This window comes from Streptopelia decaocto (genome assembly GCF_964273445.1).
Source record: "Streptopelia decaocto genome assembly, chromosome: 13".
NCBI classification, from domain to species: Eukaryota; Metazoa; Chordata; class Aves; order Columbiformes; family Columbidae; genus Streptopelia; species Streptopelia decaocto.
In genome coordinates, this window is record NC_138668.1 from 12,971,965 (window position 1) to 12,994,483 (window position 22,519).

The following is a 22,519-nucleotide window of genomic DNA, read 5'->3' on the forward strand; positions in this document are numbered from 1 at the left end:
CCACCCAGTCCCTGGAAGCTTATCAGCTGTTCAGTGCCACCAAACAAAGACATCACGGTAGAAACAGGGGATGGTGGTAGGATGAGAAATGGTGATGAAGAAAACAGTGTTCCTTCTTCTCGTCCTACCTTTTTTCCTGAAGAAATGCATATCTGACTGTGGAAAGCTGTCAGGGGAAAAAATCACTCCTGCTTTTAATCTGAAGCTGTCACTTTCAAACTTCATTCTGCTGGGGCACTGCTTTGCATAAAATTGGCATTTATGGCAGGATTTGACTGTATATTGTATACCGCTGTGAAAATGTCTTTAGTTGTTAGTGGTGAATGTTAAATTGTATAATCCGGCCTGTATAGTTGTTCAGAGCAAATATGAGTGTATATACAAGTGTATGTATACGTAATTTAATCAGATTATTTCCTTGAGATATTTTCTGGTTTTCCTTTCTGAAACAGTTGAAAGTAGGGGAACCAAAGGTATTTCTCAAGCAGAAATTCGCTTGGCTATGAATGTGGGGAAGCTAGAAGCAAGGATGCTGTGTCGTCTTCTGGAGAGGTGCAAAGTTGTCAAGGTAAGGTTAAAATAAAATAATGTAGGTTCTTATTCAAACTGGAGATACAACGGTGGTAACTGTGGTAGTATTTTACAGCATTGTTACCCTCAGACAATAGAAACGGCAGGGACCTGAGAACTGACAGTGAAATGTCCCGTTAAGATTGGTTTGCTGGACCAGCTGTACAAGTATTTTACATGGATTTGTGTTTGGGTGCTTAAATAATGAAGATCATGGGGAAAAAATGCCCATGGCCCCATGTTTGCTGTCTGTATTGAGGGCACGTTCTGGTGAGCCACACCAGCAGGTGGGATTCTGCCGAGCGCCGCTTCACAGCATTGCAGAGAAACACTGTTCCCCGTGCCATGAAGCAGCTCTGCTCCCCAAAAAGAGACGGGGCAGAGAAATGAGCCTCAGCGCTGCCTCACCTGGCCTCAACGACTGACCCAAGTCACTCACTGTAGTCAGTGGTGACCCATGTAATATGGGGGCTGGTACTTTTTGGAGATGAGTGTCTCAAAAACTCAAAATAGCCACTTAATTATTTGCTATAACATAACTCCTATTTTGCAAGATCCTCTACTGAAGGATCTTGTCCAAGACCCTCTGTACATTTAAAATTATCAATCTACTTTTGAAAGTACCAGTAAATTCTGGAAAAACAGTTACTTTTGTAGAGGTTATAATGATTCAACTCCTTATTTCCAGGTATTTCAATATTTTTTTCCTTTCAACGAGCTGAATGAATTCAGCTGTCATTTCTCACATGCACCCACCTGCCCCTTGCCACAAAGACAGGATAATCGCCATCTTCTCTCAACAGAAAATTTTTGATAAAAAATTTCTATAGAATTAAAACCAAACAAACTATATAAATGATTGGGATGTCTAAACATACTTTTTCCAAAGACAGCAGGGAAGATGACATCTTCCCTTATTGTGATAGGCTAGATGTTTGAGTTCCAAGATATTTGAAAGCAGCTGTTGTAGTGGACAGGGCATCAGCAGCTCCACTTAAGTCTGATTCACTCTTGTAACTAATAAATTGCAGTAATTTTTCTGAAAAATGCTTTCCAGTCTGAATACATATAGTTTGTTCTTCCTTAGACTTTTCTACATCCCACATACTGTAGGTGTTTCATTCTAGTATGCAGGTAATGCATATTTTTTTATTTTTCAAGAATGGTATTTATTTTGATTTCTGTATGTTAAGGTTAGTCAACGTTTTTCTTATTTGGAAAAAATGGATCATAACTTGATATCTTTTGATGTGAAGGGAGAACAGTTAGAAAATTTTCCCACTGTTGATGCTGGAGAACAGACAGTAAGAATGGAGAAGTAAGGTGGTAAAATAACATTCTGACTGTTTCCTTAGGGTTTTATGGAGGATGAAGGTCGGCAAAGGACAACAAAGTATATTTCGTACACGTTTGCAGAGGAGAGTGATTTAAACCGTCAGTTTGAGAGAGAGAAGGCTCGGAGCGAGCAGTTAGCCACTGTGACTTTGGCGCTAGTGCCAGAGGATTCCCCACCTGTGCAAGGTGTGCCTCCTGGTGAAGATGATACTTTGGTCTCAGAGTCTGACAATGAAGAAGGAAAAGATGGCAAGAAGAGACGAAAAGGTCAGAAGACCAACTCTGGTTCTCTGTTGAAATTAAGTTTCCAAGATGATACCCATCAGTCAACACCAGCTAAAGGTAGATCATGATTCTGAAATCTGGAAAGAACCTTGCAATTTTCTTTTTTTTCTTTAATAAAATGATCTATAAAATATGCTAGTAGCTTCCATTAAGGTTTTTGATCATATATCTATTTTTACACTTATTATTTCCATGCTTTTTTGATGTTCTCTTTCCACCAGAAGTCTTACACTTTAGAATACTGTAGGTGTGGTAATCTCTGGAGATTCTGGGGGCTGAAGTGTGCTCTGACGTTTGTGTGCACCAAAGAACGTTTCTGAGTGTCACCAGTCACTGGGAAAGTCACCTTCTCCTTACTCCTTTGCCATTTCTCTCCTTTTCCCCATACAAATAAAACGTGCTCATGCACCTTGCTCCTTGGATGCTCAGTTATTTTTGTGTTGGCTTGAAGAGCTGAAATAATTCTGCATAGGGTCAGACAAATTCTCAAACGGTTGGAAGGAAGGAGGCAGAACTGTGTGGTGAAAAATGAGCAGAGTGGGGATACAATGGGAGCCAGCAGTCAGTCGTTAAGAGAAACAGCATCCTGGGGTAAATTTGATATTTGCTTTGGATGTTCTGTGATGAACTGACAGGTCACTGTCATAGATGCTGTTTTTCAAAATATCTTATGGCTCAAGCTGTGCCCATCAGTGAGCATCACCTGGGTAGAGCTATAGCTTTTAGTCTTTGAATACTTCAGAAGGGTTTTGAACACATTTCGTATTTCTAGAAATATTTTATTTCTTCCTTCCTCACTAAGCAAAAAGGTGGGCTGTGCTTCCCATTAAAACACACCATTTCATTCCATTTGATATGTAAATGTCATCTTAGGTGTGGGAAATAGCACAGGAACTGACAGATCGGACAGTTGATTTTTTTTTTTTTTTAATAATTGTAACATATAAAATTCTTCTCCTTTAGCAGTGGTTTCTTTCAGTTGGAAATATCTGGTATTGAGTCTTAGACTCTGTGCAGAATGTGTTTATTCATGTACCGATGCAAAGCTTCAGGTGGGATGAGTTTAAGCAGAGCAATGCTGATTTTTCGTCTCAGAGCGGATGAGGTGGTAACCAACCACTCTGAAGAAGGAATAGACTTGGGGTGACTTGACCCACAGCCTTACTCGCCTGAGTGTATTGTAACAAAAATGTCTCCTGAAACTAATTGCTTCATGTTTTTCTTTAGTAGTTTGGAACATCTTAATGTGAAAGCTACCAGCCTCTTGGGGACATATTTTAAAAAGGATATGGTGATTTATTTTTATTTATTTATTTTAACTATTTGGATGTTTCACAACTTCTCTGATAAACTCCCGTGGAAGATGGGAGAACAGATCTCCATTTCTTACGTAGATTATCTTTGCAGTGGTGCTAAATCCTTGTTCTGCTTTGAGTCTGAAAAGTCAGATTTCTGGCAGAACTTCAGAATCTTTGTGACAGAAACTCTTCTTTCTTCAAACAGCAGTTTCTGGATAAGTTAATCTGGCCCTTCATGGTCTTCTAAGTCTGCCCTTGAAATGGCTTCTGCACGGAGAGAATTATTTGATGACAGGGAGTTCAGTTTTTTTAAAACTGTACTTTTGGAGGCTGAATGCAGCCATTCATGATCAAACCACTGCTTCCAGCAGGGTAGAATATGGGAAAAAATGTAGCAGGATGCTTTTAAGTACAGTTACCTGGGTCTTTTATGGAGAGAAAAGCTGAACATTTACAGGAACTGTGAGAGCGGACCAATTACAAGGCTGTTTTGCTCTTAAACCAGGCTCAAAGGCAACAACTGTGAAGTCTCAGCGCAAGAAGCTGCATTCCCCTCAAATTCTTGAAGAGCCTGAAGAGCTCCCAGACAACGTTTCGGGCGAGAGTTCTAATTTGGAAGCTGTAAAGCAGGAGTCCGGTCTTCCCACCTGTGCTGCTTCTACTTCTGAAGACGGGGATGTGGCTGTGATTGAGGAGGTCAAACTGGAAGACCTTAAGGTAAGATCACGTCTTAGTATTTTCTTGTTGGTATGTTTATCTGAGCTAAGTTATGTACTTTTACAGCACGACTTCAAGCTATGGTTTTATATTCATTTATGGCATTGTTTTGTTTTATTTAATTTAATTTCAAAGTACATTTGTATTTTGGCTGCCTTGTAGTTGTAAGTGAAAATTATTCCAGGAGGAGGCAAGGTAGTTTTAAGAAATACGGTTCTGGGTTGGTTCCCTGGTGCTCTCCAAATTCCCTTGTTGACTTAATGCGTGTCCTCACTTAATGTCTGTCTGTGCACACAAGTGTTGCATGTCATCTGGTCTGTCTGCTCTAGAACCAGAGAAATAAATGGGCTTCAACATAAAAGTGTAGCCTCACTGACGTACAACTGAGCCTGGGACAAGAAGCCTTTCTGAGAAAGAGGAGATGTTGGCTTGGCCTTAACTCTCAAGTCAAAGTGGCTCAGCATGTGGAATGGGCATAGAAAGTGCATAAATCTCTGCATCTAACTGCATGGAAATCTTAGTTTCTGCCTTAGGTCCCTGCCTGTTTAGTTTGTTACAAATAAATACATGAAAACTCTGAATTCCTCAGATCCTACTGTGTGAGGAACCAACGTTAGGCTGAAGACATTGAACATTTCATGTAAAATTTTCATTTTGTCCATACTGTGCCCTAGAAGATGTGCAGTCAGAAGAAAGAAAAGCGTTCCAAAGCTACAGCCGTGGAGAGATCTCATGAAACGTACAGGCTGCTGAAGCGCCGAAATCTCATTGTGGAAGCTGTTCGAAACCTCCGGCTGATTGAAAGCTTGTTCACGTGAGTTCATCTGAAAACAGCGTACTAGGAGCCTGGTGCATTTGGGTAGTAGAAGCACTACTTTAGCAAGCAACCTCTGTGCTTATTCCGTTGTTGGCTTTTTGTGTGTCTGATGGCACTGTTTGCTATCATGTTGAAGAGGATGGCACACAGAAGGTGTGTGGGGATTGCAGTTATACTGAATCTTAAAAATTAATCAGTTCTTTGGAAGCAATAATAGTTCTCTGCAGATAATGACAGAAGTGAGTTTTTATATGCTGTAAGTCCCATAAATAGAGATCAGAGAACCTTTTTCTCCGTTCACAGTGTGCCAGTGCTTGGCGCCACACAGCGAGATACAGCACTTCCTTGCTTGAGGATTCTTTCATCCACATAATTTTCATTCCTGCATGGTTTCAAAAAATATTTCATGTGTTATGATGTCACAGACTGTAGAGACTCAGATCTTCATGTCCATCATCATTGGTCACTAGAATTCTAACAGGGTCCAGAAAGCTTGCTTTTCTTCGTACTTTTGTGTGGTACAGTGTTATGTTTTCTCCTGACTTGCCTTGTCTGGATTAAAGATACTTCCCTGAATGTCTGTCAGCCTTTTAAGATTCACCTCCAAAGAGAAATGGAAATTCTGGTGCTCTTCTGGAGTCCGAGCTTCCAAATTGGCAGAACTGTTGTTGCTAATAGGATTGCACCATCCATTTTCTGTGTCAGCACATAAGATCCTGGCATGTCAATACACACACAGCTGCCTGCTCTAGGAATTCAGTAAGAAATCATGGCTTTATTCTCCACTGGTTTGAGAATCTTGAAACCTTCTGTCACGTAGTTCAATTGCAGAGCGTTGTAAAATTAGAGCCTTGTCTTCTGGCACCAGCCTCATCACTGATTCATCTACTCACAACCAAGTGTGGGCTCAGGTCTCTGCTGTCCTCTTCAGTGCTGCCAAAAGGCAGCTCACAGGTTCCCACAGCATTGATAACAATTCTGTCCCTCCCCAGTCTCTGCCAAGGAAATTTGCTGAGTTGTCGCTCCAGTTACATTAGTTACTAGTCTTTTGAAAAAGATGAAGTCCGTGTGTACACTCAGTTGTTGCCTCATTCCCTTAATGCCCTTCAATATCTTTTTCAGAATTGACTCTCCAGGATTGCAGGACTCAGAAGTAGGGCCTGGGGCACTTGTGATGAAGTGCATGAGAACAGAGCTGAGGAGAGCAGGGTGTGAGTGCGCTCCTGCACACTGCTGCAAGGGCTTCAAGTGATGGGATATGTGTTTCTTTATGGTGATTGCAGGTGTAGTTTCTGAGTTCCGAATGCCACTAGGTAAATTTTATTTGCCCCAGGCTGAGCTGAGCTTACAAGTGGAAATATAAATTGCATATATTTAATCACCACTTGAAACATAAGCTGGTTTTCCTGACCTTAGAGAGGCCGGATTCATAATTGCATGATAGCCACACACAGAGAAATCTGGCATCAAGGATTTGCTGTCGTCAGAACAGGAGTCCTCACATAAAAAGGGTAAGCTTGATTACAAAGAAAATACAGCTGAAATTTAAAGCTAAGTTACCAGTTACCTACTGGGAAAAGTGAGCAGTGATTGCTAGAAGTAGGGAAATACTGTTCACCCCACATCCTCTTAACAAACTGCTTAAGTCCTGCAATACTGCGAACTGCCTAAAATGTAAGGTATTTTTTGCATCTTTTAGGCTTCAGAAAATGATCATGGATCAAGAAAAGCAAGAAGGTGTCTCCACTAAATGCTGCAGAAAATCTATTGTACGACTGGTCCAGAACCTTGCACGAGAAGGCCTCCTCAGACTCTATCGCACCACAGTCATTCAGGATGGCATTAGTAAAAAGGTGACTGCACAAACCCTGGCAGCAGAAGCAGCTTTTCTCATAACCCTCTCATTTATCAAAATGTTTTGGACCTTTTTACTGAAATGACTTCACTTTTGTAGCAGAACTCTCAGTCGAGCTGCCCAGAAGCTACATGTCCTGAACTAAGCTACTGTGAAAACCAGATTAGTGCTTTCAATTATTGTGCTGCAGATAATTGTGCAACCAAGGAATAGTCCAGAGATCAAAGTCTCTGAACCTCCTTCTGAGAGGTTCTGCTGCTTATGAGTTATGCAGTTCATGATTCTTTCCCTGGACTGTCAGACTGCAACACAATTCTATTTAATCCCCCTTTGAAAGCCAGGAGTATATGAGAAATCATAAGTTAGCTTCTGAGTTGAAATTTATAGAACGTGACCTGTTTTTTTTTAAACAAAAATCCACTGTTATTGAGGTTTAGGGAAGTAAAGTGTTTATAGTTGTAAAGCTGAGACTTATTGTAAATCTAGTGTGAAATGTTCGTAAGCAGGGAGATAATCCGTTGAAAATTACCTGCTGCACAATTACTGTAGGGCACATATGAAATCTTACTAAACTGAATGGTGTGTGTACTTTCAGCAGCAATCTGTATTAGTTTGGCCTCATGAGGTATGACTTTTCATTTATCCCTTTCAGCCTAATCTTTGCAAGTTTAAGTGTTTGTTCCCCAAATATTTCAGATTTCAAAAATAAAAAAAACCCTGAGGTTTGTAGAAATGACATTAACTGCTGATTGGTACAGAGACCATACAGTCTGGCCTCTTGCTCAATACAAAGTAGCAACAGGAGTTTTGATCCAAAAGTGTTAATATTCTATGAATTATTAAACCTTCATAGGATTCATCCATCGTGGCTACTGTTAATTAGCGGTTTGTTAATCTCTTGATAATTTGGGCAGCTTATTAAGAGCCAATATCTGCATAAATACCTTTTGTTTGCTTTCTGCTGCTCTGAACAGGTAGAGTTTGTTGTGCATCCTTCAGTGAGTCCCAACGATTCCCTTGTGAAAAGTGCCATTGAGCAGGTGCGCTTCCGAATCTCCAATTCAAGCACCGCAAACAGGCAAGTTCTAGTGATGGTTTGGGTGGCTTGTGGGGAACTTGGCTTATCTAGTGCATGTGAAAATATGCAGAGGAAATAAACACAAAGTAGGCAAAAGAAAAGAAAAATCTCTTATTTAGCAACAGAGACGTAGAAGCAGAGAGATGAAGCAAGATGCTGACTATCTCCTGATATCAGGAAAGAAGAGGAATTGAACTGTGCTTAATTTTTACCAAAGTGCTGTGTGGTTTTAATGCAGGATTAAAGTTCCCCAGACACCAACATCTCAGGACCCCACGGAGGAAGAAAACCTGAGGCAAGAGGCAGCTCCTGATTCAGGAGAAACGCAAGAAAGCTCGTGTAAAGCTGATAATAATAATCGAGCACGAAAAACTGACGAAAAAATGGGTGTAACACAACTAAAAAACTATCATCCTGTTACAGGTACAGTTAAGTGTTTTTTATGTCATCTTTCACTTTTCCATTTTTTATTAATAATCACTTTCAGATATTTGGCTCTCCTAAGATAAAATTGTGTTTTTTCTTCTTTTACGGAAGAAAAAATAGGTTTATGTTAAAGCAGTCTTACTATCCAATGTTTTCTTAACTTCTTTTTTTTTTACAGTTGTGAACTGGAGTATTTGTGTTCACTACTTCTTCTTTGCTACTTGTCACTTAATATTTGTAATTTATTTTTTAATTTCAACTGCCCACTTCCTTCCGGTTTTCTTCACATCAGTTTTGCAGAGGTCGATGTTTCTTCTGTTCTAATGCTCTTTTTTAATCTTCCTTCCCAGTTCCAGGACTTGGGCGCTCTCTTGGCTTTCTTCCCAAAATGCCCCGTTTAAGAATGGTCCACATGTTCCTCTGGTACTTAATTTATGGACACCCTTTAAATGAAACACGGCAAAAAGGAGGTAGTGATGGTGAGAAAAAAGGCAGCAAACAAGGGCTGGATGTGAACGCAGCTGTACTGGAACCACAACCAGATGGGACTTTAGAAATTGTGACACCTGCAGTGAATCCTGAATCCTCTGCACAGGAGGCTGAAGTGGACTTGTCTAATCAAACAGGTAAGAAGCGGCATGTCCTGACTGCGCCACAGTTCAGTGTAGTAGCTCCATAACTGTTTGACAATACGACTTCAATGAAAACATTTTAAGGTTGGAACACAAAGCTTGAAAAAACTACTCATATATTTTTAATTGCTTGACCTCAAATTGCAAGGGACATCAAACAGGGCATTGTTCTGGAGAGTGAAATACAGTAGGCTCAAATTGTGGATGATAAAGAGCTGGGAAGTTTGTTAGTAATTCAGAGAGAATGATTTGAAGTCAGAATAATCTTGAGTAAATTTGGAGAAATGGTTTAGATTTAATTTTCGTAGCAATAGGTCTATGCCGAAGCCGTAGTTAAATAATTACCTCTTTAACTAATTTACGAATTGTTGCCACCTTCTGTTTCTTTTACAAAAACAAGTTGAAGTAAGGGGGACGGGATTTATATCTTCCAAAGTGAAAAAAGGATGTTAAAGGTAGCGGATAAGCTATTCGTGTTAATGAGTACAGAAAAAGAAATAATTGGCTTGCTTATCCAGAAGCTATTTTAATATGCTGTAAGGATAATTAAGTCTTAGAACAGATCGTCTTAGTGAAAAACAAAGTGTTACAAGGGTGGTGTGAGTATCATCTTTGTACATGGGAATTTATAATGTTTGTTGCTTTCAGGCATCCTCTGAACTGTGTAAGCTAATAAAGAAGGGCAGACTTATTTTTAGGAGGCTTAAATGTGCTTTTCAAGAGTCCTCACCAACACTGAAAAAGCCTGCAAAAGGCCACTTTAGAAAAGATTGAAAATCAATGGATTAGTTAATTTTCAGGTCAATTTAGATTTTCAGATTTCTAGACTATCAACTGTCAAACGTGTTTTGCTTGAATGCTTAAAGCATAACTGTTACTACAACTACTAGGTTTGTCCTGTCTGAATCTAAGCCAGTCTTCTTGTTCCTAGTGTACGTGGATGATGCGTCATGGATGCGCCACGTCCCTCCTCTCCCGCTTCACAGGGAGTTTGGATTTGGATGGGCTCTCGTTAGTGACATTCTTCTCTGCTTGCCTCTCTCCATATTTATTCAGATAGTACAAGTCAGCTACAAGGTGTGGTGCTTTTTTGCATTTACATTTGTTTTACTTTCAAATCTGACGATATCAACTGTATCTATAAGCAGTAGCAAATATCATCCTAGTTTATTTTAACAAAGCTCGCCATTGGAGAGGAGGTGCTTTAGTTCTTGATAGTTCCTTTTCCAGAAAAGTTAGTTGCTTTTACAGCCACACTGAAAAAATGTATAGCTTGGTAATACTGCAAATTCTTAAGCTAATATTTTGCAAAGAGCTTTTTATAATCTCACTGAATCTTCTGCCTCGTTGATGCGCAAGAATAATGTTTAAGCATTTTACAAAAGCAGTAATGTTTGCTTAGAAAATATTTCAGTAGGCAGTTCTGGCACCAAAGCTTGATGCTTTAAAGGGTAGGTATATTTCACATTTTAATTAGCTTCTAAAATAATTCTAGGTGGACGGTCTAGAAGATTTTTTAAACGATCCACTAAAAAAGCACATTCTGATCAGGTCTCTTCCAAGGTCAATCCGACAGCAGCTTCTCTACAAAAGGTAAGTAAATGGATCTAGGGAGGAAACAAGAGTGGTTGCCTGTTTTCTCAGTTATTCCCTGTTTGTGTCAAAGAGAACTTTGTTACTTAAGACAAGGATCATCAATCTTCTAAGGATAGTGTGCCAAATTGTATTTTTCTCTCCCAAATAGAAGGTAATAAGAAACTAATAAACAATATTCATGCATGCTGTCAGGCAGTGTTTGAGAGCTGGGAGGTTCTGTCCTTCATAACTCATCAGCAGGATGTTACTTCTGTATAAAACACACTCCTGACTGCTGCTAAATTCAGAATTTAATAGAGTCTAAATGTTGCTGTCCTTCATAAATCTTTCAGAAGGTGCCACATTTCCCAGTTCCTGCCTCTTATACACACCATTCGATTTCCACTCATGCTCTCATTGGCATGTCCATTGTTTGCCATTCCTCATCTAGGAGATTTAAGAACTGAGATTGGACTGAAGGTAGGAGGGGAAAGCAACTTTAAAGGAAAGTGATTTGAATATGTGGAATCGGCAGCATCAGAAGTTTCCCCAGAAGGTCATTGCTATGAGAACAGCATGGATTTGGGTGGTTGGAGATCTTGTACAATGTTTTGCAAACCTGCAAATGTCATTGGTGACTCGTGCTGCACAGTATCTCCTGTCACGACTTGTGGTTAGCTCAGGTTTGCAATTCCTAACCTCCTACTTGCTGAATCTCAGGAACCAGGAAACCAGATTTATGGTATTTTCTGAAATCTGCAGGCTCCATCTGACTGGTTTATGCAAAACAGTATGACATAGAACCGTGTCTCTTTGCCCCCCGTTCACTAGAACTTCTAACTCAGCCAAATTTTCTTTAATATTTCTGGGCTTGTCTTCTTCCAGAGCCCTAGAGAAAACTCCTGCCAAAATACAATTCCCATTTAACTGCACAGAAAAGCTTCACCTTAGTGAAGGTAAATGTGGGCAAAGCTAATTTTTGACAAACTGTCTTCCAGAAACTAGAGCTTGCAGACGTTTCCTGCAGCTTCCAGAATTTTGCCATATAAGTAGATACATGGGAAATGTTGCACTTTTTGCTCTGCCAAAGCTGTAAGCAACAGGAAGCAGTTTCTTGGAGCAGTGATTCTAAACACCCTTAAGTACAAGGATCGGTGTCCAGATCTTTCTATGTGCACGTGTGAAGGCTTATCAGCCCATATTTAGCAGTCACGTTTTCTTACTCATGTCTTCTTTTCATAATATGTAATTGCCTGCAGTTCTGCTGGTGTTCTGACCTTGTTTAATTCGTTTTTTACATATGGCTTATCTGGCTAATTTTGTTCTTTGCTAGCAAAATTTTAGTATTTGACTAAAATATTGTGTTTGTGATCTGAGGAAAGGAAATTTGGAGCTTGGGGATAAAATATGTTTTCTGTAAGCTGACAATTCAAACAAAAATACCACTTTAGAAGTTCTAAACCTCAGTATTTTAAAAAAGCAGTGGTTTCCTAAAGCTTCAGGTTGCTGTGGGCGTGTTTTCTGGTACCATTTTTATGGTTTTCATGAGTGCTAATTGTAATACTCCTAATATTGCTGCAGGAGATACATCTTTTCAGTGGTAGAAAACCTTCAAAGATTATGTTATATGGGACTGATACAGTTTGGCCCAACAGAGAAATTTCAAGATAAAGATCAGGTAATTTTTCTAAAAAAATGATCCATTATTCTACATGTTTTTGGGGTTTTTTTGCCAGTGAAATAAATGCAAGATTTGGGATTTGTAATTACCTTAAACAGTTAAGTAAAATACTGATGTTTCAGATGTATATGCAAACCACCAGATCCAAGTGACATACTGCAAGTTGTGGAGAATATTTTGCCTCTTTCTTTGGAAAGACACCACTGAAATGTATAATGCTGAACATTGCACACAATAGTGATCTGGGAGGTTCTAGACTGGCAGCACTTTACGAAAAATGAACATGGCACATTCTGTTCCATCCAAGTGTTAGAATAAAGTCACTGATGAGAGTAAAATAATGATGTTCATATGCATATTTTTATAAATAGCCAGCACATGCAGAGGAGAAGGCAGTCCCAACATACATTTTATGAGGATAAGAGAAATAATTAGACCCCAAAATGCTTCTGTTCAAATACTGAATGAGAGCTTGTAGGAAATAGTCACCCTCTGTGGAAACTGGGAATATCCTGTGCACAAGGGCGAAAAGAAACTCTTCTAAATCTGGAAAGGACATTTCTGGATTGCTGGCAAAGGAAGTTTGGGAATGCAGTGTCATAGGGTGGGGTGTATGTGTGTCTTCTCTCAGAGTACTGGCTCAAACCAGTGAAGATTGAGGGGATGCTAAGGTGTCCTAAACCAGATTAAGTTGTGTGACCTGTAAATTGGGCAGTTTCAATGATTTTTACCTACACACCTGAAACATACTGTATTTGACAGGTCTTTGTGTATATGAAGCGAAATGCTGTGATTGTTGATACCACCATCTGTGACCCCCACTATAACCTGGCTCAAAGTAGTCGCCCGTTCGAGAGACGCTTGTATGTTCTGAACACCATGCAGGATGTGGAAAACTTCTGGTTCGATTTGCAGTGTGTCTGCCTTAACACGCCATTGGGTATGATATAACTCTATGTTTTTAGCACCTTTACTGTTTATTCTGTTCATACCACAATTCCTTTTCTTTTCCTAAAACTTGAGGCAGGCTCTGTTTTGTCATTTCCAATGTTTTGGTCTCTTGGCTGGTCACCTTGTGCATCAAAAATATCTAGAAGTTTGTCCATATAATTCTGTGAAGTTGAGATCCACTTGAAATTTTCAGAGCAGTGTTAAAAGAAAATCATTGCTGTCCTGTTAGAAGTATCCAATTTGATTATAGCCCTGTAAGATTTTAATCCAGCTATGAAAATGCCTTTTTGAAAATAGTTACCAGTATATTTTTGCCATAGCTCTCTGCCAGTTTAAGTAGAGATCCCTTTGCCTTAGAAACATGTTGCTAAACCTTCTAATTGATAGCCTGAGTTAGATGAGAAGTGAAAGTTAAGGGAGCTCATGCATCCCAGGTTTTTGGAGCTTATTTTTGTCTTTGATCCTTTTACAGTTTTAAATACAAGCTACAAGAAGTACACATTTAAAAAACATATTGGAGGGAAGAGATTGCTCCTGAAACCATAGACAACCCTAACCTGTATTTCTGTAATTTAGTCAGCCAGGTAGAAGGATCTATTTGTAATTTTATCTCCTTTTGGATTGAAGCAGGCTCCTTTCACATTTTTCAAATGGTAGTGTGTCTGTGATTGTTGCAGTCTTTCTGGGCTGGTCAGGCTGTGATTGTTCCTACCCCCAAAATATGGGAATGATGTTTCACCAGTGTGCATGTCTATGGAAGCTCTGTGCTGCACTTCAGTGTATGTTGAGCCTCTAGATCAGATAATCATCTAAGATCCTGTCCTGCTCTATTATCTTTGTAGCATGGGCAGCCAAAAAGCATTAGTGAGCTAGAAATTGTGTGGAGGGTTTTTTTCTACCATTGACTTCTGTTATTCTGTAAAACGATCACCTGACTCCTCTGCTCTGTCCTAAATGTATCTCCAACGTGAAGGTGTCAGACACAGAGTGTGCACGCTGTGTTTCAGCAGTCACAACCTGCCGTGGTTCTTGAGGAGTGCTGCCACCTTTGAGTATCTGAAAAGCTGTGATTCATCCAAAATATCAGTGAACTGCTGCAGTATTTTCCTAGTAAAGTGTACCAGCCTTACATTACTTCTGCCCTGAATACAGTTTTGGATAATTTAGGGCCTTGTACTGGAAATGAGGTGGAACACCATTAGCCTCCGTCAGAAGGGAGCACATTTTATCGAGAAGTGGTAAAAATGGAAGCCATAGGTTGCCATGGCAGAGTGGGGTAACAAGGGGTTGAAGTCTGGCTTCTCATGCTGATAGTCCAACTTATCTGTATGTCTAGGAGTTGTCCGCTGTCCTCGTTCAAAGAGAAATAATCTTCAAGGGGAGGAGACTGCACTAGATGTAGAGATGGAACAAGAGTCAGCAGCAGATAAACACAATCTGGAACGAAAGACTGCAATGTTGGAATATACCACGTATGTTGTCTTCATCTTTGTTTTGTTGCTTGAATAAAGTGAGCAAAAACAACTGTTCTCGTTTGAGAATGTTACTCAATAGCAAATGCAGTTAAGACTCCAGCGTTTCTATTGGGTGTTGTGAGGGCTGGTTTGTTTGTTTGTTTTTCATAATTCAGAGGCTGATTAAAAAGACATGTAGTTATGTATCAAGCTTATAAGGAACTTGTCTACCAAGCAGGTTTTCATGCTAGGGGAATGGGAAAACCAGATTCAGATTTCCTTCTAAAGTAGTACAGACGTGTGTTGTGAGAGTCTTGGAAAGCAAAGTCGAGGGAAGGAATGCTTCTGGGTACAGTCACTGCAAGGGAAAATATGAAAGATTCTCTGTTCCTGTGCTTTATATCATAGTATTTCTAGTACCCTGTACTGAAGCTCCCCAGTGTCACATTCTGAATTCTGTCCTTCTGTGTTGCAATTTGTGAATATTGTTCACAGATTAAATTCTAATATGATATTGGTGTACGCTGGTGAAATCTGGAAGTGATATGTGGAGCACTTCATCTTCTGCCTGCTCACAACCAGAATACTTGAGAGGGTTGTGCACTGACCGCCTGTGACAGCCATGCAGAATGCCAGTCACACCTTTTATATTGAGTGTTGTGCACTGTGGTTTACTTTTGCCAATATTCTATTCTTTTAATAAACAGCCTGATTAAAAGTATTTTCAGTTAGTTCAGTGTTGGTAGTACATGTATCAAGTTATCTTAAAAAAAGTAATGGAGGTGAGTGAACTTAATCCCACTGATCCTTGCTGATAGAAGGAAATTCTGTTCAGCCCACTTGTCAGCTTTCACATATGGTCTCCATTGTATGGTAAGAAATCTTTTAAACTGGAGGTCTGGTGTTGACTTGCAGTTAGCCTAGAGGTGACTGCAGCTTCTTTAAGGGCAAGAAATAGTTTTTGGATTTAATTAATAATGGTGTAATGTTGTCATGGAAGAATTTATTGAAAGCTTGACTGAAATAATTTTTTCACGGTAGCTTTCAAAAAAAGTCTTTCATAAGGCGAAACAGGATTTCAAAAATACTCTTTGGTGTTATGACTGGATTGTCAGAGCTGCCGTGTCTACTGCATATGCAGCACTCATTCATAGTTTGATTTTTTTGAAGAAGTAGTAAGTTTTTCTCCATGATTTCTTGCACAGTCTCATATTTATAGAAGAAAAAAATTTTTTTTTTCATTTTGCACCATAATACCACACTAATAATTCAATAGGTCACGCATGAAGGGTACCAGTTAATGCATTACGTCCTATTCACTGTTAGTTTCATGCTCTTTCCAGGGAAAGAAATGCAGTTCATTGTTTTTCTGGCTTAACAAGCTTTAAGGTATTTGTTAGAAAACTGGAGAGATCAGTGCTTGACAGTCAGCGTGAAAAAAGGGTTTGAATGCCTTTAGTTCCTGTGCAGGATTGTCCCCACACTTGTCCTCAGAAAGTTTTCCATCTGAGCAGGTATTTCACAGTATCACAGTATGTTTGGGATTGGAAGGGACCTCAAAAGATCATCTAGTCCAATCCCCCTGCTGGAGCAGGAACGCCCAGGTGAGGTCACACAGGAACATGTCCAGGCGGGTTTGAATGTCTCTAGAGAAGGAGACTCCACAACCTCCCTGGGCAGCCTGTTCCAGTGTCTGTCACCCTTACTGAGAAGAAGTTTCTTTTCCAATTTAAGTGGAACCTCTTGTGTTCCTCTGGTCCTGTGGCAGAAATAGTGCTGAGAAGAGTTTAACTTGGCCAGTGGAACTTGGTGAACAATTATGAAGTTGTTCTGGGTGTAATTTCTAAGCTGAAAGCTCAGTCATTAAATATCAGGATTTAAAACTTAATGGAAAAGCATCACGGTCATGCTGCTTCTGGATCAGGGTTAAGGAAAGGAGCATCTCTTTTTCTCCTCTTCTTTCCCACCCCTGTCTGAATTGGGGGTTCTGCATGTTGCACACACATCGGTGAAGAAGAGGTGAGGAGGCCCTTCCTACAAAATAAATACTGGATGCTTTGTTTCTCTTTCTCTTAGAGGCAGCCGAGATGTGGTTGATGACGGAACCATTCCCGGAGACGGGTTGGGAGCTGCAGGTCTGGATTCCAGCTTTTATGGGCATCTAAAACGCAACTGGATCTGGACAAGCTACATCATCAATAAGACTAGGAAGGTGGGTATTTTAAAACTTATATCCTGTAATGGCTTTTCCAAATTTTAATATTCTTAAGGTTGAGATACTGATAGCAAAATTGTACTGCCTGCACGCTTTTCCAGCTGTGTGTCTCAGTACGGCTGTGCATCACTGCAAAGAAATGAATGCCAAATTTGGTAAATCTTGGTGCTAAAGTGAATGAAAGAATTGGACGTAAATTTTATCTGAACTGAATTTGGCAATACATTCAGCCAAAGCAGAAATACTTTAGGAAGCAATAAATGTAGATGACTTAGTGGTGCTTCTTGCCTTTCTGAAATGTAGAATTTGTCAGATGAAAACTGAAACATCCAGAATAAGGAAATACATACAGCAAAAAAATTGACTAGGAAGCCCAACACAGGCAAATAAGAATGGCCATCCCCATCCTGCTAATGTCCTGTCGGTGATGGTTGCCAATAAAAGATTTGTAGGGAAGGTTTTAAGAGCAAGGTAGATATGTAGTGATATTTCATCAGAATATTCTCCCAGCTGTTTGCAAGTTTGGCTCAAGACCATTCTTAATGTGGAGGAGATGTTTGAAAGCTGTTAATAGCTTTCTCTTTTAGCATTAATTTGTCTAATTGTTTTGGGGATGTGTGTTGCTTTAGTATCTGCAACTTCATGTAGCAAAGTGTTTCAAAGTCCTATTATGTGTCACCACTTCCTTTTGATGTTTAAGCTCCCTCATCATTGTACTACTAACAGAAGCTGTGAAAAAAAATTCTCCCTTTCTGTTTCACTTGATTTTGTAAACATCTCTGATGTTTCCCATTATCATCTCTTTTTAAACACTGACATCTACCAGATTACTTAACTGTTCCCAGCATGGAACCTGTTCTGCCTTTAATCATTCCTCTTGCCTTCGTTTAACCAGTTCTAGTTCTGCTATATAATTTTTAAGGTTAAAACACATAGTGCATTCAGGCTGTGACCACCGTAGCTGCATAGTGTTGCTCTCCTTTCCTAAGAATTCCTTACATTTGCTTTGCTTTTTGACCATTACCAAGCATCGAACAGGTACTTTCACAGAACTGTTTGTAATTATCCTGCCCTAAGTGGTGGTCAAATTAGAGCCTATCGGTGTATGAGTTGCTTGGTTTTGACCTCAGGTGGGATCATTTCCCTCCCAGTTTCATCTGCTGTTCTGTCCTCCAGTTGTTCAGCACTAACAGGACCCCCTGCATCTCTTTGGCTTTCCTCTCCACACCTGTGTCCAGCTTCTATTACCAATGAACAGCCCACAAGAAAAATGGGGTTTGCTGAGGATGGCAAAACTCCTAATACATCGCTCTCAGTTTGGGCTCAGATTTAAGATGGATAGAATATGGTGTAGGAGGCATTTACTCAATTTTTGTGTTTGCATTTTGGTTTTGTGCTTTTTAGAAGTTCCTTTGGAATCTAAAATGCTTTGAAAAAATACTGTTTTACAGAAAATTCTGCTCAGCCTCTGTAGCAGTGAAAGAATCGAGCATTTCTTTTTCAGCCATAACTTCTTCTAAACTTAAGGAGATTTGCTGAAATTCTAACCTACATAATCTAGTGGTCATTACAGTATGATTGAAGAAAAGCTGTAGAGCCATTCAAATATGTGGTAGTCATAAGACAAATTAATTCTTCATTGTACCAGGGATCTTTTCCTTTATACTGAAAATTCATTTTTGACACTACTCAAAGGATATCATGTATAGTGATGTTGAAACCAGTGCCTTCCTTTTGCAAACCACCTTTGTGAAAGCTGTGTTGTCGTAGGAAAGTACAGTTTCTGAGAACGGACTGACAGTGAGGCTCCAAACCTTCTTAACAAAACACCCGCTCCCACTCGGCTCAGGAGGTAAGGGGGTGATGCTGGTGGGGGGGTCTGCAACTGCATTATAGCTGTTATTGTCTTTGTCAAACCCAGTATGGATGATGTGGGTTATTCCTGTCGCCTTACAGTAATCTAGGAGGCTTTTAGGGCAGTAAAATTCTGGATATATGGAATAATAATTTTTTATCCAGTATTGACAACATAGGTTGTTTCTGTCTCCTTACAGTGATCTAGGATGCTTCTGGGGCAGTAAAGTAGATATGTAAATAATTCCCTTTGCTATAGAACAATAATTTTTACCCTTTGTAATTTCTGTTTTGCAGTTTGCAGAAAGTCTAGAGGGACCAATGTTTTGTACGACTAAGCACTGTTAAAATTGTTTAGCCTAACATTTAAGCTAAGGAGGAGGAAATGCTTCAGGTTGAATATGAAACCTCAACTCAGGTCCTGTCTGATTGTGCACTGTACGCTGGACTTGGAATTGCTTGATGATTCCTCATTTATGTGGGATTTTATTCATTGTGAGCTGCTGAGAAGTGGCATAAAATGACATGACTAATAAAGGGCAAGTCCGGGAGGGCATCTGTCTTTTAATATACTGAAACTTTGGCATTTGCCCTTTATACCTTAATGTTGTAGAATGTAACTGCTATAAAGCTCTACTACTGTAAATATGTGTTGTTTTAGGTAACAAACTTAATATTTTGAGAGAAGGAAAGGTAGCATCTGAGTCACTTGTCCAGAAAGAGGAATGTGTTGAAATAACTAAAGAACCAACCCAGGATCGAACCAAACGAGTGAGAGGTGGAAAAAGCCAAAAGAGGAAGAGGCTTAGGAAAGACACAGGAAAGAAGACCAAGAAGGGAAAGAAAGGTAAGTAACTAACACACCAGGAAGAAGTGGCATTCTTTTTAATGCATATGCTGCTGTAAGTTGCTTTAGAAAAGCTGCTGTGATTGTCACAGAGTGTGGGAAATGGAAACTTCCTGGCCATCTCTTTGGGTGCCTCCTTCAGCGAAGATGTCCAGGTGTCCTGGGGCTGTGTACTTGCTCTGGAGAAAAACAGCTGCGTGCTGTAACTGTTACCTGTATGTGAATCAAGGCTGCACTCCTGTACTGTACAAACTAAAGAATTTCTAATTGTGCCTGCACCAGATTAATGCCTTGCAGTTTACCATCAGCTTTTGATAGCTGGCTTAAAGGTTCTTCATGGTATGAAGAATCAATTTGCTAACTAAAGTGTTCATTTTCTCAGCCATGGGAGAGTAATTAATGCATTTTACTTTCTCAGCTGCTATTTCCTTCTCTGCTTTTGTTTTTAATTCTTATAAACTCCAGTTGGTGCTGATACTGCCTGTGATAGGAGTTTGAATTAATGAGAATATGTAGTGCTGAGATAACTGTTTGCTTGTTTGTTTTTGTTTCCTGGATTTGTTAGAAGAGGATTCTGTAGAAAAAAGCAAAAGGCTCCGCTACCATGATGAAGCTGACCAGAGTGCCCTGCAGAGAATGACACGTCTGCGTGTCTTCTGGACGGTGCAAGAAGACAGTCTGCTCCTGCTGTGCCGAATCGCTAGTCATGTGCTAAATGCAAAGGTATTTAGCAGGACCTGTGCTTAAGGGGTCTATGTACTGACCACACATTTCGTCAGCCCTGGGAATTCATCCTGGTTCTAACCACCATTTGCATAGGTAAAAGCTGAAGTTTAACTCCAAACACTTTTGTTCTTCACACAGGTAAAAAGGCCCTTTGTTCCATGGCAAGTAGTTCGGGATATCATGCATGCCAGCTTTGAGGAGTCCCTCGATAAAACTTCTCATTCCGTTGGACGAAGAGCTCGTTATATTGTCAGAAATCCACAGACCTATCTTAATTATAAGTAAGAAGGTTTCTGTCTATGTTCTAGCTATAGGCTAAATTCCCCTGAAATTAAGTGAAGGGATATGCTCCTCCTACATTTATAACTTATTTTATGTGAATATAAATTTCAACTTTTTTGTACTCTAGTGCTACGAAGTCTGTACTGAATTGGGAACATTTCAGCTATGTACAACGCCTTCAATTGTATCTCTTGCAGAGTTTGCCTTGCTGAGGTTTACCAAGACAAAGCCCTCATTGAAGATTTCATGAACAGAGAAAACAATTATGAAGATCCACAGGTAGGAAGGAAGTATTCTAAAGGTCATGTAGTGCTTTACACTGTTTGGCTTACTGAGTGCTTGCACTGTTTTGATTACTGTGATTTCATATCTTACGTCTCCCTTGTACCCTCAGCCATGTTAAAAATAGCATCGTTGTAAAAATGCAGCATCGTTGCTATTTTGAGAGTCAAGTGGACACAGGCAGCCTTCCAAAGGCACATAAACAGCACTGCTTTGCAACAGAAATGTATGTTTTTCAATGTGCTTGTTTATAAACATCCCTGACTGAGCATCCGTATGCACTGATTTTTTTAATTTATTTTTTTAATCCTCTCAGCCTCCTTGTTATCTGAGCAAGAAAACATCTTTGCTCTGTAATTGCCAATTATTTTTTTTCTGGTTGCGTGTTGAAATATGTAGCTTCTGGGGATGAGAGCAGGAATGGAAGCAAATTTGGTGAGAGAAGCCTTGATTTGATCAGTCAAATGTTTTTATTTAATTGTTGAGATTTTTATGGCTTAAATCAACCACAATTTCAAACTGAAAAGTTTTTGCATTTTCAGTGCAAACAATTCCATTTGGAATTTCAAAACTTCTTCACAATGTCACAGCAAGATTTTCTTTGTTTTTATCCAGGAATGACAATTCATACTATTGTCAGACAATCCCAAGCAGTTCTGTTGTCAGATTCATTTTTGTTTAACTGAAGAACAGTTGTTCTGTGGTGAGACATTGCTGAAATAAATGTGTGTGTCCCCAGTCCCTAAAGTCTGTCTTTGGAAGCAAATAAAATCTTGTTTCCAGAGAGATACAGAACTGTGTGTAACAGGTGTCCTCCAAGCCATGATTGTACAAACAGAGTTAAGGGAGTACATGATAAAGCCTGAAAGGTATGAAGAGGACAAAAAAGACTTAAGCAAAGCTGTAGCAAGAGATCTTATGCTGTTAATTCAGTGTAATTTGTTTTAATATGTTCATGGTGGGTTGCTTGTACCTGTGAGCTTGATTACAGACAGACCCTGGGACTCATATCAGCAGACACGACCTCCACACAGCTTTTTTGATGCATTCTCTTGTCTGTTGTACGGTTTCTGACTTGTAAATTCAAAGGCAGCTATTTCTTCTAGAATTTTCCACAAAAGCTTTAGAAATAGAGGGCATTTTCCCACTCTAAGAAATGAAGGTTGATAACATTTCTCTCTTGTTTTCAAAGGTTTGTGCAAAGGAGTTTAAAGAGTTTGTGGAAAGACTGAAAGAGAAATTCAGTTCAACCCTGGGGAATCCCAAACTTGAGATTCCTGATACTTTGCAGGAACTCTTTTCCAGGTATTTTAGCTATGGTGCTTTTGACTCTGCACATGGGCCGAGATAATTGAGGACATGAGGACCTCTTTTCTGCTGTGTGTGCTTTACACCCTCTGGTACTTGTACTCTTAGTATCAAAAGAAGTTTCGGTAAATACGACAAGCAACGTTTCTTTCAAATCCAGGCTTCCTACGTACCTATAACTAATGTGCAGTTATTTGCACAAGCTTGTTTATTCTAAACCATTCCCATTTTGCTCAGTGAGACTTCTTGTAAACCAGAAGTTCACAACGTCAGATTTTCATAAATGGTCAAATCCTCAGCTTTGCTATTAGAAGACGTTGGTACTCAGGTG

General features: G+C 39.6%; 1 protein-coding gene across 4 annotated transcripts in view; it reads left to right on the plus strand.

Annotated features, from left to right (window-relative positions):
• Positions 1-22,519, plus strand: part of GTF3C1 (general transcription factor IIIC subunit 1) — a gene marked incomplete at its 5' end in the record, with an annotated part of 43,613 nt that overhangs the window by 8,912 nt on the left and 12,182 nt on the right. The window contains 20 exons of one of the 4 annotated variants that reach the window (XM_082064719.1): positions 453-568; positions 1,926-2,247; positions 3,994-4,205; positions 4,880-5,019; positions 6,722-6,875; positions 7,852-7,955; positions 8,194-8,378; positions 8,732-9,007; positions 9,930-10,090; positions 10,509-10,606; positions 12,170-12,266; positions 13,032-13,209; positions 14,557-14,692; positions 16,751-16,886; positions 18,660-18,741; positions 19,405-19,590; positions 20,156-20,313; positions 20,455-20,597; positions 20,796-20,877; positions 22,073-22,185. In XM_082064719.1, the coding sequence (XP_081920845.1) occupies positions 453-568; positions 1,926-2,247; positions 3,994-4,205; positions 4,880-5,019; positions 6,722-6,875; positions 7,852-7,955; positions 8,194-8,378; positions 8,732-9,007; positions 9,930-10,090; positions 10,509-10,606; positions 12,170-12,266; positions 13,032-13,209; positions 14,557-14,692; positions 16,751-16,886; positions 18,660-18,741; positions 19,405-19,590; positions 20,156-20,313; positions 20,455-20,597; positions 20,796-20,877; positions 22,073-22,185 (3,079 nt within the window). The remainder of the gene's footprint in view (positions 1-452; positions 569-1,925; positions 2,248-3,993; positions 4,206-4,879; positions 5,020-6,721; positions 6,876-7,851; positions 7,956-8,193; positions 8,379-8,731; positions 9,008-9,929; positions 10,091-10,508; positions 10,607-12,169; positions 12,267-13,031; positions 13,210-14,556; positions 14,693-16,750; positions 16,887-18,659; positions 18,742-19,404; positions 19,591-20,155; positions 20,314-20,454; positions 20,598-20,795; positions 20,878-22,072; positions 22,186-22,519) is intronic. The other 3 variants (XM_082064721.1, XM_082064720.1, XM_082064722.1) reach the window with 3 other exon arrangements.